This window comes from Marmota monax, unplaced genomic scaffold (genome assembly GCF_021218885.2).
Source record: "Marmota monax isolate L192 unplaced genomic scaffold, Marmota_monax_Labrador192_F-V1.1 WCK01_AAM20220418_F8-fsc00074, whole genome shotgun sequence".
Classification (NCBI taxonomy): domain Eukaryota; kingdom Metazoa; phylum Chordata; class Mammalia; order Rodentia; family Sciuridae; genus Marmota; species Marmota monax.
In genome coordinates, this window is record NW_026694232.1 from 3637491 (window position 1) to 3657503 (window position 20013).

Genomic DNA, 20013 nt, shown 5'->3' on the forward strand with positions numbered 1-20013 from the left:
TCTCCTTAGGAAAGATTCCCCAAAAGCTGAATGAAACATTAGCATTTTAAAGGGAGTTTCAAGATTGCCAAACTGCTTTCAAAAAAAAATTGCATATGTGTATCTGTGTGTGTGTGTGTGTGTGCAAATTTCTAATGCCACTAAAATCTATACACTTCCTAATATCCTTGATATACTGGGTATTCTTTAAAAAAAATTAAGATTAAACAACTCTGGCAATTATCTCAAAAGACCTTTGTCCTTCATAAGTATGTCAGCAGAAATGAATAGTAGAAATTTTCTGTGTTGACAAAAATGATTATTTAGCTTACAAAACAGGAAAAACTGATTTGGAAGTATAAAAGTACCTTAATTACTGGCACTTATGATAAGTACTTGCTGTTTACTTTTAATTGAACAAGTATACAACAACTATATATGTCAAATCAAGGTCACTCCACCTTTTATTATAAAGAAAAACTATGTACCTACTTGTACTTCTGTAGGTAGTCATTTACTCATAAAATTTAGAAGGATAATTGAAGGTGGACATATCAGATACTGAGCTCTTTTCTCCTGTTCTTCATGGCTAGAGGCACATTACTGATTACCAAGTTAACCTAACTCCATCCAATCCGATGTTACAGTCTGCTTATAAATGCCACTGGAAGTGAGGTATGAAGGAAGGAATGATTACCTATCCCAGTTACCTTTATTCAAGTCAAGAAAAACTACACTGTAATTTGCTGACATTTTTTTTACTAACCATTAATGGGGCTAATAGATTAATAGCTAAATGAGATAAGTGAATGAATAAGCTATGTGTAATATAGGTGAAGACCTTAACTTTATACATATTATTTTCTGCCTATTTTGATCATGTTTTCTAAGTTGAAAGATAATAATATATGGTTTTGATGTGTGATCTTATAAACAAATACAAGTCGAGTATTTATCTGAAATGCTTGAGACTATGTATGTATCAGATTTTGGAATATTTGTACATATACAATGAGATATCTTATGGATGAAATCCAAGTTGATACACAAAATCCTTTTTTTTCTTGGGGGGGGGGGTTAAACAAACAATTGAACCTCAAAGCATACTACCTCTGAATTCCAACCCAAGCCCCTTTTTGTTTTGAAACATGGTCCAATTTGACCAAGCTGGCCTTGAACTTGTGATCCTCCTGCTTCTGTCTCCCAAGCAGCACCACATTCATGTGTGCCTCATATACAGTCTGAAAGTAATTTTACATAATATTTTTAGCATGCCTGCATTTTTTAAAACACATTTATTTTTTAGTTGTAGGTGGACACAATACCTTTATTTTATTTTATTTTATTTTATTATGCAGTGTGGAGGATCGAACCCAGGGCCTCACACATGCGAGGCGAGCGCTCTTCCTCTCAGCCATGACCCCAGCCCCAGCATGCCAGCATTTTGACTGATATCATTCACATGAGATCAGATGTGGAATTTTCTACTTGCATTAATTTTACTGGCACTCAAAGTTGCTGGTGTTGAAGCATTTTATTATTATTATTATTATTAGTTGTTAAAAACATTACATAGCTCTTGACATATCATATTTCATACATTTGATTCAAGTGGGTTATGAACTCCCATTTTTACCCCGTATACAGATTGCAGAATCACACTGGTTACACATCCACTTTTTTACATACTGCTATACTAGTGTCTGTTGTGTTTTTGTTTTTTTTTTTAATTTTTATTATTGGTTGTTCATAAGCATTTTGGATTTCAGATTTTGGGATTAGGGATGCTCAACCTGTTCAACATTTGAGTAATAGTGCCATCTCATAAAAGTGGTGTGGTTGGTGCAAGGCCTATATACTGGATCTTTTTTAAAGTTTAGAAAAGTGAACAATGAAAAGAGGTGAAGTGTAAAAGAAATGAGATGATCTTTCATCAATCAAATGCTACATATATCATCACCTTCAAATAGTAAATTATGTAAGATGAATCTCGGTTCTAAAACATTAGAATTTTTTAAAGTAGCGTGAAAATAAACTTATTTTAATAATGAAGGCATTTTGTTTTTGCTACTTCCAGTTAGTCTTTCAATCATAAGCAGCAACTGTTTCCCTGGCATCCAATAGTCAAACACATCAATAGAGATGCTATGGAGCTCTTAAACATGTAAGATGATAGTCTAATAAAGAATTCTCCAACTAAATACACAATTTAAGCAAGATAAAAAGCACATTTGCATATAAAACGACAAAAAGGAGGTTCACAAAAAATTACCAGGAACAATTTCTTCAGAAAAAAATAAACTTTAACTGACAAGAGTCATTGGTGAGGCAAAAGAAGGAAAGGGGATTAGGAAAGAGGGAAATTTTAAAACATCCTACTCTAAGCCTCTAAGGTATTTATCTGCACATAATTGATAAATGTATATGTTTTGGGGGCAATCAAATTAAGGCTAGTGGGCAAACACCAATTAAAGGGAGAATGCTGAATCCAGTCAATCATCTCGTATGACATACAGACAGTACTATATTTCAAATGTTTTCAATTTTCAAGTCATCTCAAAAGGGAAAAAGTGTTTATTTCCTAGGAAATATACGCGAATATGGGTCTATTTCATATAAGTGCAGAATGGTAAACACCACTTAATTACCTTAGGTGCACTTTCTAGAGATAAAATTGAGAAAAATTAAAAGTCATAACATTAATAATATCCCAACAATAAATCTACTTTTAATTTGTTTTGATGTGTGAGGAGATGGCTGATTTGTAACAGTGAAGTCCATTAAACATTCAAGGCTGATGATCACAGTGTAATCTCTTTTCTATAAGGAATAAATTTTATGAATGAGGAAAATGATTCTCCGAAAAGGTATGTAATCTGGGGGAAGGAGATGGACTTTTAACATATAATATCTTCTAGTGCTGATAGTAGTAAAAAAATAAATAAATAAAACTTAACACTAAGCTAATTTAGGCAATTTTATTCCCTCAGGAGATAGAAACCACAGTCCAAGATTAAACACGGCAGAGAAGAAATGCTTAAGATTCTTACTGAAAAATATTACTTCAAAAGCATTTTTGAATCAAAGCAGAACAAAACTTTCACAAGGTGTCTCTGAACCTTGAGAGCCTTTTAGACAATCAGATAGGGGAGGAAATTTTATTTTTCTTATTGGAGTCTTCACAAACCAGATCCTTCAACACCTTTGCACACATTCTTTCTTTGCCTTGACTGCTCCCTTTCTGCAAACCTCCCACCCCAATTCAATCAATGCTCTTTTGTAAGGAAGGAAGCAGTGTTAAGACTCTATAGTTTCTTTTATATTTGCTTTAAATCTTTCAAAAGAAAACAGTTATAACCTGCAAGCAATGTGTCATACTGCTTAAATATTTAATGATTAATTCTCAATAAGTATCCCTCATAAGTTATGGTATTAAATACACTACTCCCAAAATAACCCTGAAAAAGAATTCTGGACCAGGTTACTCCAAACTTGAATCTACTGCAAAAATCACCAAATTTATGTATAACCAGGAATCAGAACCAAGAAGGAGCTTTTGGAATACATGACGTGGCAAGCAACCAGATCTACAGAATCTGGTTATGGGTGAGAGTCTGGATTCTTTGTGAACCCTGTCCAGAGTTCACGGAACTATAAAATTCTTAAAACTCTCTACTGCCTCCCGTTTCTTGAAGTAAATTAAAATCTATGTCTCATGGTAACCTTTCTGACAAAAATATGCCTCATTGGTCCCGGTAAACCTTGGTCACAACTACAGATACACCACTTTTAAAGGCAGCTAGCTCCTCTTTAGAAGATAGTTTTGCACTCCAAATCTCAAATCATGCACGTTTCATACTTTCTACTTCATCTTGAGTAATTACTAATTATAATTTTTTTTCAAGATATTCCGAACATGTTACCTTCCTGGTGTCAACTCTGTTGTCAAGTTTCAACTGTCCTTTAATTAAAACAGACCACTGGCTTTCAAACATTATAACACCTATGAATCATCTTGGGGCTTTGTAAATGCAGATTCCTGGGCCCCACTCAATGCTTCCTACCTGATTCTGATACAGGTGGTCAGAGGATCAGACTTTAGAACTCTGCTAAAGACTATTCCTAAATTTATAAATTTTATGTTGTGTACCAATAAAAATTGCCATAAATCAAAATGTTATCAGCAGAATCTGATTCCACTCCCAATAAATCATAACATAAACAGAAAGGACTGGGGTTTCTATTTTTAGCAATGTGACTTACTAATGTACCTCATAACCAGTACACAGGAACTTTTAAGTTTCTGAAGAATAACAAAAAGCACACCTAATGATGCAGGAAACAATTCTAAAGGATTTAAGATACATATCAGTCCATAATACAATGTTTTTTAAAAAATATACTGTTTGCTTTATTTTTACTGTGACTTAAAATACCTTAAAACATGGAATTTAGAAGGGGTTTCTCTGAGAACATAAGCAACTTTAAGGATGCTTTTGATAATATTTCATCACTCGAACTCTTTCAGAAACTAAACCAGAATATTATTTTACTGCCCCTTTTTCCTCATTATATATTCTTATAAGAACATAAAATATCAATTTGTAGACTTCCACTTGGAAACAGGAAAATTTGAACACTCATTAACACTCTAACCTCGATTTGCCCTGCTTCACCTCAGCATAAGCTGAATGAACTGCAGAACACTGATGAGCTATTCAACTGTTTTTGAACTCCAAAACCTTCTATGGTTCAACCTAAATTGCTGCCTTCCTACTATATCAATAAGCTTTTATAATATATTTCCAATCTATCTACCCTTCAGTTATAAAAGTTTTTGTTCAATTTGTGAGACTTTTGTCCAAAAGACTCAAAGCTCTGGCTTAAAGAGGTGGTCAGGTTTAAAAGTAGAAAACACAGTGTTATTCTGATCCAATAAACTCTTTTCCACTTTGACCAAAAGTATTTTATATATGTCACATAGAAAATAATCACGAGGTCACTACTTTTTCACTTTATTAGTCATTTTATATTATTCAAATCAATATTTGGAAGTCTTCTTTCAGATCGACCTTCCATATCAGTTTAAACAAAACAAGATCTATTAATTTTAAAGATTTAGTAAAAAAAAAAAAAAAAAAAATTTTTAAAGATTCATAATAAGTTATTATCTGTTGGGTGGTTACTTCCTTCCCTGAACTTCCTTCTTGGTCCCTGTCTTCTTAGCTATTCATAGAGGAGCAGTGAAGTTTCTTGGGAATAGAAAATATCCACCCAAGAGAAAGACTCAGACCTAGAATACAGATGGGGACATTTTCAGCAAGCAATGGGGTTTAAATCTAAGGCCATGTGGTTCCCCGAAAATAAAAGGACAACTCCCTAAGCCCTATAAGAAGGGCTTAGTATTTTCTTGGTAAAAAATTGCCTAAAAATCCAGTCTAAAAATCCAAACCTAAGAGCTCAATGTCCTAGAAGTTTATATCTCTATTATATTCCTTCTGTCCTCCCTCACATACAACTATCAAAATTATCTTTTTTATACCACATCTCAATCTACTACTTAAATGCACTTTAAGGTATAAATTCTAAAATTTAATCTCTAGATTAGCAGTTGACATTTTTAACTAAATTATTCCATCTAATGTTAAAAATCTGCCCTTATCATTGCAATCTATCTTTATGACTGTCATACACTCCAGCTATATTGAACAGTTTTCCCTCTTCTACTTTTACATTTTTAGCTTGATCCATTCATTTTCCCTTGCAGTAATCCTTCTATTTTCTGCCTAATCTATTAACATATCTAGAAAACTTGGATGATCAGGGATTTACTTAATATTAATTGCCAATTACTTAATGATCTGTGTTTATAACCATGTCCAATACATTCATCAGAATTCATATCCATGATACATTTAATCAACTGGGATAATACTTAGGATAGCATTCTTTAAAAATTACAATTAATTTAGCTTTTGAAATGCTAACTGCAATTAGGACCAATAATATTTAACTGAGGACACTGGACATACATTTTCAAACTGATGATATCTGAGTTTATATGTTCCTACTAAACATGTGCAATAATCTTATTTAATAACAAATTATAAAAATGGCCTTTTAACAGAGAAAGACAAACTGGTTGTTACAAATATTTGCCTGAGATAATTCCAACATATTTGAAAGAGTCAGAGAGTTAAACCATGCAGTAAAACAGCTTTAAAATGGCAGTCCAGACATTAAGGAAACATACAAGGTTCAACAGTTTGGACTGATACAAATTTCAAATGCATAAAAGATTATTTTGAGAATATTAAAATAATTTGAGGCCTATTTACTTTATAAAAGTACTCACCTGACTCTTGCAAGTATCTATATACCAAGAAGTTGACCTCATCACTGCTTATACTCATCTTTATTCCCACTTAAACCATGAGGTCACAACACAGGATATAACCCTAAAAATAAAACAAAGTTAATTAAGTATTTTCTCAGTAAAATATTGTTAAACAAATTGTAAACAATGTTGTAAAAACCATTTGATTTTTATTAAATGATTTAAAATGAGGTTCTATATTGCCTAATAATAATCCCTAAAAAAGTTACTTCCATAGTTAGCAAATGATTACATGTATTTTTCTGCAAGGCAACATCAGCAAAATTTATAAAGAGGGCTTCAACATCATATTTTAATGTATATCAAATAACTTTTTAATATTATTTTTTCCTTTACTCTCCTTAAGTAGAAAAACAGTAAATTGTTAAAATCAAGAATATTACTTATTTAGGAAAAGATATTTTGAAAACACTGGGTAGAGGAAAACAACAAGTCATCTACTCTGGCTTTGTCTACATAATTTGGCAGAATTTGACGTCTCCATTCTGAACATTTATGTAATGTTCAAGTCTCAACGGTTTGTAAATTTGTATGAGGCAGAGAAGCGAAGGAAAAATTTCCTAAAATCCAAATAATACTCTTACTGGATATATAAAAACCTTGTACACAGAATGGGTAAAGGACATGACTTAAGTGTATCTAGTTAAACTTATCCATTTCTTTTTCATCACAGAAATAATTTAAAGAAGAGGTCAACAAACTTTTCTGTAAAGAGCCAGACAGGTAAATAATTTATTTGATTTTGCCAACTATACGGTCTGTCACAACTACTCAATTCTGCCGTATGTTGCAAAAGCAGCAACATGTAAACAAATGAGTGTGGCTGTGTTCCAATAAATCTTTATTTATGGACACTGCAATTCAAATTTCATGATAATTGCTGTGTCATAAAATATTAGCATTCTTTTGATTCTCACCACCCAAGCACTTAAAATGTAAGAACCTTTCTCTGCTTGTGGACCTTAAGGGTAGTAGACTGGATATGACCCACAGACAGTACCTAACACTATGGACTTAATGATAACAACTGTCTCACTATGCCATGGATCTTTCTAGGATGCACAGGCTTCTAGGGAATCATGCTTTAAAGAATGCTAAACTGAAGGTAAGGAAGGAAATCCCTGCAGAGTTGCACCAGAACATTTAAACATTATCAATCACACAGTGCAAGGAGAGTGGCCCTACGGTTCTGCTCCCATCATCCAGGAAGGTCAAATGTACAATTACTCATATTACTTTGGAGTGATGTCCAAACAAGTGCTGATTAAATGTGTTAGATAACAAGGAAACACTACAAAAATAATGCACTGAGCATTTTATTTAGATCTTTTTAATGCATTTACTCAAAACTATAGTTGAGCACTTTGAATGGTTCAATGACAGGTCTTGAAAATATGAATAAAAAGGGTAGACTAGTGACACACCTTATGCCCTAAAAAGTTGTTGGGAAGAAAGACAATTAGTTAACTACAGGTTGGGTAAGAAAAATTTAAGCAAATTGAGATCAGACAGAACCAAAGGTTGAGGGTAGAAGTAGGCAAAGAATGTAAAATGTAGGTACCTTACAAGCTTCTTTAAGAGGCATATTGGTGTATAAGTTTTCTTTTTAATTCAAAGTATCTGAAATATATCTATTTATTCCCATTTATGTGCATACTACTTCTTATTAATTTGAATGTTAAGGAAAATGAAGAATAATATTCCCATTTATAGATTACGTGCTATATAATATATACATGGCTAGCTAGTCCTTACAGCATTTAATTTCCTCTTCCACAATATTTATTATCTTCCTCATTTTAATATGACAACAATAACATGAGTGTGTGTGTATGGAAATGTTATTAAATACTACAATTTGATGAATGGTGGAGGGGACACCAAAATAAATACAAAGAATTCTTAGCACTAGAGGGTCCTGTTGCTAATTTCAAGACATAATGTATATTGTCAAGTCCCATGTTCAGTGCAGACTATCACTGTACAGTTTATATGAACTATGATACAAATAAATGACAAAACAATATGATCAGTCATCCTCTGCTATCACATACAAGTCCCACTTTTAGATACAGAATAATCTACTAAAATTATTTTGTTTGGTGTGTATGTGTTTTCAATCTACTGTGAAGCAATAACAGTAGGTTGATAAAAACAGGTCATCTGTGGCTAGGCTGCTCACTGGGTTTATCACAGCCATTTTGGTCAAACTTGTTGAAATCAAGACACAATGTGATAATACCACTTACATTAATATGGCGGGGCCTATTATTATTATTATTGGGGGGATGGTACTGGGGATCAAATGAAAGGGTGCACTACCACTGAGCTATAACATTCCCAGCCTTTTTACTTTCTGAGATAGGATCACCCAGGATGGCCTCCAACTTATGATCCTCCTGCCTCAGACTCCCAAGTAGCTAGAATGACAGTCATGATCCACCCCATCCAGCTCTAGAATTGTGCCTTTTAACTATAAAATCACAGTAATAATGAACAACAAGGGGTGTGTGTGTGTATTAAATCATCTCAGAATGTAAACAAAACCTGTTCACAGAAGTCATTAAGTTAAAATGAGGCCATGTGGGTAAACCCTAATTCAATGTGACTGGCGCCCTTATAAAAGAGTCCCCCAGGAAGACATGCACACAAAGGAAAGGTCATGTAAGGACATAGGAGGCATCCACTTTTGAGCAAAGGAGAGAGTCTTCAGAATAAACCATTCCTGATAACAACTTTATCTTGAATATATAGCCTCCACAATTGTGGGGAAAAAAATAGATTTTTGTAGTTCTGGCCATCCGGTCTGCAGTATTTTGTCATGGCAGCCCCAGAAAATCTAAATATTAATCATCATATATTATATGTTTCCTTCCATAGAGACAGGGGCTCTCTATGTTACCTAGACTAGTTTCAAACTCACATGCTCAAGTGATCCTCCTACCTCAGGCTCCAGGGTAGCTAGGACTATAGGCACACGGCATGATGGACTTCATTATCACAAATTCTTAAAAAAAAACTCTCCATTTAATCATTTGATACCTTTAAATTTATAAGTTAATTCACAATTGTTAGAATCTACCTTTTAGAAAATAAAGACTACCTTTAAGACAATGAAAGGAACATGTTGTATCAATATCCATCATGTTTTGCCCACTAATGTCCCTTTTCCCCTCAAAAGAAAAAAAATTCTTCAAGACATTACCAAAAAGTGCTTTGTCCTTCATTTCCCACCTCATTTAAAATAATTAAAACCCTAATGTTAGGAAACACCACTTTTTTGAGTATAAAATATCATATGGTGAAGGAAGGTAAATTTTAAGACCTAACTTTAATATCTTCTAAAAGATAGTTTAAAACACAATAAATTAAGTATACTATTAAATGAAATCCTATTTTATTCAGTATTTTAAAATATATTTGTAAACTGTACAGCAAATACAACATGATTTAGATAAAATTAGACAATCTCAAGAAGAAACAGTAAGCTCTAAATGAAATGTGTTTCAGCTTATTTTAATACAATAACTAGTCGAACAATAATAAACAAAATTAAATCATTTAATTTCTTAAAAGCATCAATGGCAAAGAGTATATTTACTTTGTTGTGTTTATTAGCCCTGAAAACTGAAACTGTTTTTTAAAATATTTTAAGGATATCGTCTCTCACAGCTGTCTGTAATATTAAGCCCAAAGAAATTCATACTTAAAATGAGAATAAATGCTGTTTATATTTTTAAATACTCAATCTCATGAAAATTATTTTATTCACTAAAAATAAAAATATCCTTTTAAATAAATCATTGGTTCTTCATCTCATTCATAAGCTATTTTTTTACAAAATGTCTTTAATAATTTGAATATAATATCTTAGTGAAAAGTTTATGATTTCTTCACTCCCCACCCAGAGAAACAAATGCACGTTTAAAACAAAACAGGTAGACAAGATAGTTTATGAACTGGCATGGATTTTACCTTCTGATTTTTCTGATACATGCATATTTTTCAGGTAAGTTTCCCAAGCCTATGCCTGGTAACGTGTATATTTTATATAAAGAGTAATTTTTATAGGCAAATTTTACACTGTGAGACTTTTCTGGAGCCAGAGGCAGTTGTTTGGTTAACAGATTAATGGTCACCATAGAGCTAAATAATTGGTGGATGTTAAGAAATTAAAGTATAACTTAGAAAAGATAAACTTCGGGCTGGGGTTGTGGCTCAGAGGTAGAGCACTCACCTACCATGTGTGAGGCTCTGGGTTCGATCCTCAGCACCACATAAAAATAAAAAAAATAAAGATATTATGTTCACCTGTAACTAAAAAATAAATAAATAAAAAGAAAAGATAAACTTCTAAACTACTTTTTGTTTCCTTCCCCCTTTTACTACAATCCAAAGCTCTCAATCACAAATTTAAGAAAATATGCAAGAGAGATAAAATCACAAGCAGCCTGTATAATTTTATGCATGCCATGTGAACCTTTCTAGCCTCCACTTCTTCAGGAAACTGAATTTACATTGTCTCTTCCACCTTTCAACCTTCAATAATTGAACTGGCACAATTTACAGAGTATTATGGATGAAACCTGCAGGTCACAAGAGAATACCAGGTAATACAATAATTTTAATAAAGTATTTTTTCACACCTAAAAAACACATTACAATATTTTTTTAAATGGTCATATCTCCAGACGGACATCTTCAAGAATTAGGGGTAAAAAAAAAAGTCTATCTCATTAAGAGGGCTGGGGTTGTAACTCAGTAGTAGACCCTTACCTCGAAAGTATGAGGCACTGGGTTCGATGCTCAGCACCACATAAATACATAAAATAAAGGTATTGTGTCCATTTATAACTAAACAAACAAACAAACAAAAAACAGAAACACACAATCACACATGATACTTACTAGGACCTATCATCCTTTAAAACACTGGCATAGAACAATAGACCAAACCAATTATTCACTAGTAACTATAACTACTGGAATCAGTCATCTATGGATCACAAAATTATGATGTATACTAGGAATCTGCAAACTATAGCCTATTTGTCAAACTCAACTTATTCTACATCTTTACAGCCCACAAAGTAAGCATGGTTTACACAGAACACCTTGTTTTTTTAAACAGAACATTTGCAGTCCATCTGATGATAGGAAACACTAATTAAGAATCTTGGTAGAGGGCTGGGGATGTGGCTCAAGCAGTAGCGCGCTCGCCTGGCATATGTGTGGCCCGGGTTCGATCCTCAGCACCACATACAAACAAAGATGTTGTGTCCGCCGAAAACTAAAAAATAAATATTAAAAAAAAAAAAAAAAAACCTCTCTCTCTCTTAAAAAAAAAAAAAAAAAAAAGAATCTTGGTAGAGCAATTTTAATACCTCTCAGCAAATTATCTAGACTGGGAGCAGTGAACTTTAAAACCAATGGATATTAGCTATAGCCCTCCTTCATTTTACATCCAAAAGACCTCTGAAGAGCTACCACATAGTCAAAAGATGTTGACTTCAACTTCCAAAATAGAAGGGAGTACTTGTTTACAGAGTTGGTACCTAAGATTCTTTTAAAATATAAAAATATTTTTCTAAAAGAATAAGTATGTTGAATAATTCAACCATTTATAGTCAGGGTGTATAGATGGGGGAAGGGGTACAAAAAGTGAAATCTCTAAGGAAAGCAAAGACAAGGTCTACTTCTGGACCATCTTTTTAATAACTGAGGGGTAGTCAGTGACAGGACTTGAGGTAAACGAACCTCTGCCAGCCTGGGAAAGCAGAGAAAGGCAAGTATGAAAATAAAAATTAATTAACATTAAACAGGGACGAGAGGTGGGAGGGAAAGGGAGACAGAAGGGAAACTGCATGGAAATGGAAGGAGACCCTCATTGTTATACAAAATTACATTTAAGAGGACGTGAGGGGAAAGGAAAACAAAACAAGGGAGAGAAATGAATTACAGTAGATGGGGTAGAGAGAGAAGATGGGAGGGGATGGGAGGGGATGGGAGGGGATGGGAGGGGAGGGGGGATAGTAGAGGATAGGAAAGGTAGCAGAATACAACAGTCACTAGTATGGCAGTATGTAAAAACAGGGATGTGTAACCGATGTGATACTGCAATCTATATACGGGGTAAAAATGGGAGTTCATAACCCACTTGAATCAAATGTATGAAATATGATATGTCAAGAGCTTTGTAATGTCTTGAACAACCAATAATAAAAAAAAAATAAAAATCAAGATGCTAGAACCCTTCCAGTTGTATGAAAAGCTCTGAGTTTGTATAAATTGGAAAGCTAATGAATTTTTTTATCCAATTAAAACAAGCTAGCTTATCATTCTACCTTTGGAATATATCATTAGGAGAAGACTGAAATACATGCTAAAGCTTTAAAAAGCAGTCTGTCATCAGAGTGGAAAGGAACTTTGTTTAATAGTATAGGAAGAATAAAGAGGAAAAAAAATGTAACTAACTGATACAGTAAAAGGCTACTGGATAAGAAGGTAAGGTTATTTCTTGTTTCCCAAAAAGGGGGTGGAAATCCTAAGAAAACAATAAAAAAACTACTTGACCCTAAGTAAATCAAAACAATTGTCCATGATTGGTTATATTCAGTCAATTCTTTGGAAGGACAGGAGTAAAACTGTACAAAAGATTATAAACCAGCTATTAGTAAATCTGGAAAACAAACGGCAAAAGAGATTGGTAACAAACATAAATCAAAGAAGACTTTCAAGTCTTACTGTAAATTGGAGAACTGGACAAATGGATAATCCAAAATACATGCATAGTTGTTGAACATCACTCACTTTATGATCTGACAATGGGGAAAAAATAAAATAAAGTGTGAGACCTGAAGATAAAAAAGGGAATACTTGAGAAGGTAGGTTTTTTGGTATCTTTTCAGTTTATCATTGCTCATCCAATCTTGCAAAAGAATGGTCAATGGTGACTTGAATAATTAAAACTACTAAATACTACATTTAATGTTTATTAGTTACTTATTTTCTTGCAATATATATATACACCAATTCACTCTTCAAATGCAGCTATGCATATAACTCAGATATTTTTTAAAAATAGATCTGGCATGACATTTATAAATAATCCATTATACTTGAAGATTAATATAATCATATCTAGCCAGGCTGTCCAAGAACAGAAAGGAATAAACAACTTAAAAAAAAAAAAAAGTCATGGTAGGTTAAAACACAAATGAGTTGAGATGGTAGGGAGCAGGGCTTACCAAGAGGCTTTTAAAAGTTTCACTAACAAAATTTTATTGGCCAAAGTCAAAAGATTTCGCCCATGGCTCCTCAAAATTTGGTGTACATTAGAAACTTCTGAGAAGCTTTTAAAAATCTGATGCCCATGTCACACTCCATATGTCTGGACATATCTGGATATGGAAGACAGACAGCAGTATTGTTCAAAGATTCTACAGTGAATACAATGCACAACCAAGTTTGGGAACTAAAATATCCAAGTAAAAATATTCTGGTAATGTGTGTTAATTGTGATGATTTTAAGAGAAACAGCTCTTTGGAGTACAAAGTACTCAAAATCCCTATTTCCATCCATATCATTTTCCTAGGTAGTCATAACAAAGTACCACAACAGAATTATTCTCTCATGGTTCTAATGGCCAGAAATCAAATGTGTTGGCAGGGGCACGTACTCTCCAACACCTCTTGTAGAAAATCATTTTACACATCTTCCAGCTCTATGGCCGTAGGTTTTCAATAGCCTGTGGCACCAACAGTTCATTCTCTGCCTCAGTCTTCACATCAACCACCCTTATGTTATAGCCTTCACATGGCATTTTCCTCATAGGGCATGGGTCCAAATTTTCCTCATTTTATTAAAACGTCTGTTATATTGGAATAGAGGCCATCCCAATGACTTCATTTTAACTTGATTATAACTGCAAAGATCCCATTTCCAAATAAGGTCACATTCATGGGTGGTGAAGGTCAGGACTTCAACATTACCTTTGGGAGACAAAATTCAATCCATAACACCTTCTAACTTCCAAATTTTTCCTACATAATAACTTTATGTTATATGGTTTGATGCATTGTTCCAGCTTAGAAAGAACTAATCAAGTATGTTGTACCTTTTCAGACTGGAAGGGACAGGAGATTTGAAGGTGTGATTCTCAATCCAAGCAGAGAGCATCAATTCTGTCAAGCAGCTAGACATCCCCCATTATTATCCAATAAATGGTTGTTGTTGTTGTTTTTTAATTACCTACCCTCAAATAGTTTCTTATTCCCTAGCTATTGGACTTCTATTTTGAGGAACTCCTCTATCAAAGCCCCTAGTTTTTAGCTTGGCAGTAATCTCTCACTAATACAGAAACCTATAGCTATAGCTTACATTCCTTCCAGCACCCTTCTAATCAAGCCAACAGTACATCAGTTTCCCAACTGCCATAACAATGTACCACAAAACAGGTGGCTTAGAACAAAAGAAATGTATTGTCTCACAGTTCTTGAAGTTAGAAGTCTGAAATTAAGGTATGGGCAGGGCCATGTTCCCCCTAAAGGTGCCAAGGAAAGATATGCGCAGGTCCTTCTTCTAATCTTTCAGGCTGCTAGAACGAAATACTTCAAACAGGCAATAAATAGAAGGAATTTCTCACAGTTCTACAAGCTGGGGAGCCCAAGTCTTGGGAGCTATGTATCTGCTATCTGGTAAGGGATTCCTACTTCAGAGATGGTGCTTTCTTGCTGTGCCTTCAAGTGGTACAAGGGTCTGGAGAGTTTCTCCAACCTTTTTTTGTAAAAGCATAAATTCTATTCATGAGGGCAAAGTCCTCAAGACTTAATTACATCCCACCTCTTAATATCACCGCAATGAGGATTGGGTTTCAACTTGAATTTTGGAAGCCATATTCAGACCACAGCTCTTGGCTTACAGATGCAACACTCCAGGCACTCCTACATGTTCTCCCTGTGTTTTATCCAAATTTCCTCTTTAAGATTACATTCTGAAGTACAAGTATTCAAGTTAGAACTCCAACGTATTAACTTTGATGGACAAAATTCAACACAACAACTAAACTTAAAAAAGCCCACTATTTTGCCCTTCCCATGCTGTAGATAATAGGTATAGACAAGGGCTAATAAAAGCCTTTCTCCCTTACCTTCAATTATCAATCAACCTGACTTTCAGATAATCCTTTAAAGTGAAATCAGAACTAATATTAATTATGATAACTAGTTGGAAGAAATACATGGGTATTGGGGTAGACAGTAGTACCTGCTTCCCTGGAGGAAAACATTCCAAGACCCCCAGTGAATGCTGCAAATGGCAGAGAGTGCCAAACTCTGTATATGCTCCATTGTTCCCTATATATACAGACCTATGATAAAGTTTGATTTATAAGTTACAGGTTAATAATAAAATGGAACAAATACAACAATACATCAAAATTAAACTTCTAGCAATACTACCCTTACACTGTCAGACCATTATTAACTAATTCTATCCCATCATTCCAGTTATGGAACACATAAAAACTTAAACATAGTATATAATATACAATTTCATAATAGTATATATTAATATTAGTTAATAAATGTGTAAGCTCTAGATTATGATTTCAACCTATTTTAATGAACTATGTCTATTTCATTGAAATATGCACATAATTGAAAACCTAAGACTTGATGGATGAAATAAAATAGGGTTATCTGAATACAAGCAATTTAACACTGAGATTCTTAATCTGATAATTCAGATGGCTACAAAGTGACTATGGGATTGGCAGCATATGTAGGATGGTTATGCTAGACAAAAGAATCATTTGCATCTCTGACAGGATGAAGCTACATATTTCATCATACCACCCAAAACAGCACACACAAATTTGTTATTTTCCATTTAATATTTTCAGACTGTAGATGACCATAGGTAACTGAAAACACAGAAACCCAAACTGTAGCTAAGAGGACACTACTGTAGTTATTGTTCAGAATTTAACCACTTTTTTCTTTTCCTACCATAGAGTTATTCACCCGCAATTCAATGACTTGAACACTGGTTGTATGACATACTTTGGGCCAGTGGAATTTGCACAGATGTGAAAAATACCATTTAAGAGACATTAGTGTGTCTACTAGCTTTCTTGCTTTTTTCTTCTGCTATAAGATTGAGCATGTCCAACATGAAGCCTTCTCCAAAGTCCTGGATCCCAAAATGTGCAACCCACAGTAAATGCACATTATCTATATGCAAGGTGAATAAAAAGTAAATCTTTATTACTGTAAACCAATGAAGCTGTTATCATAAGGGAAATAAATACACTTTAAAATGGTATTATGGGGCCTACTCATGGATCTCAATGGGAGAGCACTTGCCTAACATTTCCAAGACCTAGGATCCAAGGCCCTGGGTTTGATCCCCAGAGTTTGCCTCAGTGTGTGTGTGCGCGCACAAGTGCACACACACAGAATTCCTGAAACAGTATTTGGCTGCATACATCCCTAGGATGTATGACCTAGGAACAAAAAAGAATGACAAAAAAATTTTATAGTGCTTTCATTAGTCTTGTAACATTAATTTGAAACTCTTTAGAATATAAAGAAATTATGTTCTACTCATAATAAAACAAAATTTTCAATAAGACAATATATATAAATACAGGAAAGATTTTGCCTCTTCTTCATGGTATAGTATAGTATTCTTCAAATTGGCTGTATCTGAAGAATATATCCTAGAGATTACAAGAAGTGGGAGGATGAATGTGCCAAATTATCCTAGAGATAATTCTCCTTGATAGTAAATAGTTTGAATTATTTTGCTTTCATTTAAAATTTTATATGATGGAAGTGAATTAAAAAATAGTTTAATGATCACATTAATATTTTCAATAAAATTCATACAATGAAAAAAAAGCCTTAAAACATGTACTCATAGTCGAGCTGAAATATACATTAAAAACTAGGGATTTATTTTTCTCTTACTAAAAACATTATTTTCCTTACTAAAAACATTAATTATTTTCTCTTACTAAAAACATGCAATACCTAGTTCTAAATGACAACCCAAGTGGTAATGAGCACACCACACCTACATTATAGTCCCTTAAAATAAACATTTTTCACTTAAACAAATTGGAATTCCTTAGAGTAATGGCCAATATCAGGGCTGAAGCAGGAAGCCTGAAATAGCAGGTCCCCTAAGAAAGCAAAGAAACTATCAAAAATGACTGGTATCACAACAAAAAGAGAAGGTAGCCAACTTAAAGGGACTCATTTTCATCAGCCAAAGATGGTCTGAATAAAATAAAGAACTACTACATTAAAATATATTAAATATAGTTCTTAATTTATAATATTTTAAAAACTAAAAATGAAATATCTTGTTAGTGTACTATCAATTCTTTATTCTAAAAATTGATAACCAAGGCTGTCAGGTAAATACCTGCTTTTTCAGTACAAATTCTATTTCAAGATAGCCCAATACTAATTGTAAATCCTTCTTTACAGAATTCCATCTAAGCAACAGAGAAGCATAAAATACATATAATTAGGAAATAACCATTTTGTTCATTTCTAAGAAAATAATATCTCTGGACACAATCATGTATGGTGCTTAAATGTATTAGAAGAAAAGCTGTTATGAAATTTTATAATGGATGATGTCTTAGTTCATTTGGGCTTCTATTATCAAAAATATATTAAACTAGAAATCAAAATTAAGGTGCCAACACACTTGGTGTCTAGTTACAGCCTAACATATGGGGTACCTTGTTACTGCATCCACATGAGATGAAAGAGTAAAAAGGAGACAAATGAACTCCATCAAGCTTCTTTTAAAATCCTCCTGACCCAGTCACCTCCGAAAGATATCAACTCTTATGACAACTTGAAGATTAGATTTCAACACGGATTTCAAAAAGACATTTAGACCACAGCAGATGGAGCAGGCTAAAAATACTTGAACCTACTAATCAATATCAGTATCACTGAAAGTGAGATAACCAGAAGGTTTATGCTTCATGCCATGATGTACAAGGAAAAGGACCTTATGATCAAAGATTAAAAGTGAACTTAATCAAGTTCCACTACCACTTTAGAGAAATCTACTTTAAAGAAATTACCACTTTAGAGAAATCACTGCATAAGAAATGGAATATGCTCAAGCACACAATTACCTAAAGCCAAAATATGGGAAATATTACAGGACAAATACATCAAGTTCTTCTAAAAGTGAATGTAGTACCCCCAAAGCAGTGTGTATATCTTAACTGAATTTTGATTAAAACTATCATCTGAAATTGTCATTCAAGACAAAAGAAATAAACATTAATTCCCTTTACCTCTTCCAGTTTCTCATGGGCTTACATCATTTCTGGACTACTGGTGAAACTGGTTTTGAAAATCAGGATGGGGTCCCCTTTCCCTAGTGTTGAAGAATAAACACCTGAGAAATGCCTAGGCAAGAGCAAGAATTTTTATTTAAAGAATAGAACAGAGGGGCTGGGGATGTGGCTCAAGTGGTAGCGCGCTTGCCTGGCATGCTTGCGGCCCGGGTTCGATCCTCAGCACCACATACAAACAAAGATGTTGTGTCCTCCGAAAACTGAAAAAATAAATATTTAAATTCTCTCTCTCTCTCTCTCTTTAAAAAAAAAAAAAAAAAGAAAGAAAATGAAGATTTAAAAAAAAAAAAAAAAAAAAAGAATAGAACAGAGAGAGATTCATCCAGAGAAGAAGGGTTCCAGAGTTTGTGCACCAGGGAGTGGGGGTGACTTGACTTTATTATAAATTTTAGGTTTCCTTTCTTCTCTTATCTTGGCTAAGCAGTGACCAAAAGCCCAGAGAGGAGCTGCCTGAGGGCACCTCTTCCTATTTTCCCACATCTGCCCTAGAAAGGTAGGAATGGAGCCACCAGAGGGGTACTCATTAACAATTCCTTGTTGGGAGGAGCAATTCCCTGAAGGCAGGTGACCTTGGCAAACCAATCTAAATAATCTACTATTGCTACAGTGCCTGGTCACGCTGCAGTAGTTACCAAGAAGTAGTCATCTTAATGAGAGTATAACCCTTAAAAATAGTAGTCAAATGCTAAGAAATAGTAGCACCAACAAAAGAAAAATTCCACAAACTTTAAGATGTTTTTGCTTATTGGTTTTTTATTTTAGTGCTTGGGTGGAATACAGGCCACCACAGACAGTAGGAAGTACTCTTACCACTTTACTATATCCCAAGCTAGTATCTAAAACTCTCTAAGTAAAAATTTTAAAAGTCCAAAAAGAAATTATTAGACTTTATAAAGGGTTAAAATAGCTATTGGTATAAAAGTAAATGAGAGGAATGAAGAACAGCAGCTGGTGAGAACAGCAAATCACTTTTGTGTTTAAAAAAAAAAAAAAGCTCACCCTGTATATGATGTTGCTGAGTTCCATAAAGACAAATATCAAGCAGCATGATGTAATAGAAACAGTCATGGACTGAGTTAGGAGACCTCTGTTCTAGTCTAAGGCCTCAGTTTCCTATCTGTAAAATGAGGGCACTGATTTACATACAGTAGTCCCCCTTATACACAACTCCCTTTACACAGTTTCACTTACCCACAGTCAATCATGCCCTAAAAAATTTAAAATGGAGAATACAGAAGTAAAAAA

General features: G+C 33.8%; 1 protein-coding gene across 7 annotated transcripts in view; it reads right to left on the reverse strand.

Moving 5' to 3' along the window:
* Tbl1xr1 (TBL1X/Y related 1) overlaps positions 1–20013 on the reverse strand; it is a 154767-nt gene that overhangs the window by 40007 nt on the left and 94747 nt on the right. For 5 of the 7 annotated variants that reach the window (XM_046466852.2, XM_046466855.2, XM_046466853.2 and 2 more), the window contains one exon: positions 6335–6437. The exons of the other annotated variants lie outside the window; for them this stretch is intronic. In XM_046466852.2, the coding sequence (XP_046322808.1) occupies positions 6335–6392 (58 nt within the window). In that variant the 5' untranslated portion in view covers positions 6393–6437. The remainder of the gene's footprint in view (positions 1–6334; positions 6438–20013) is intronic. 7 annotated transcript variants of the gene reach the window in all.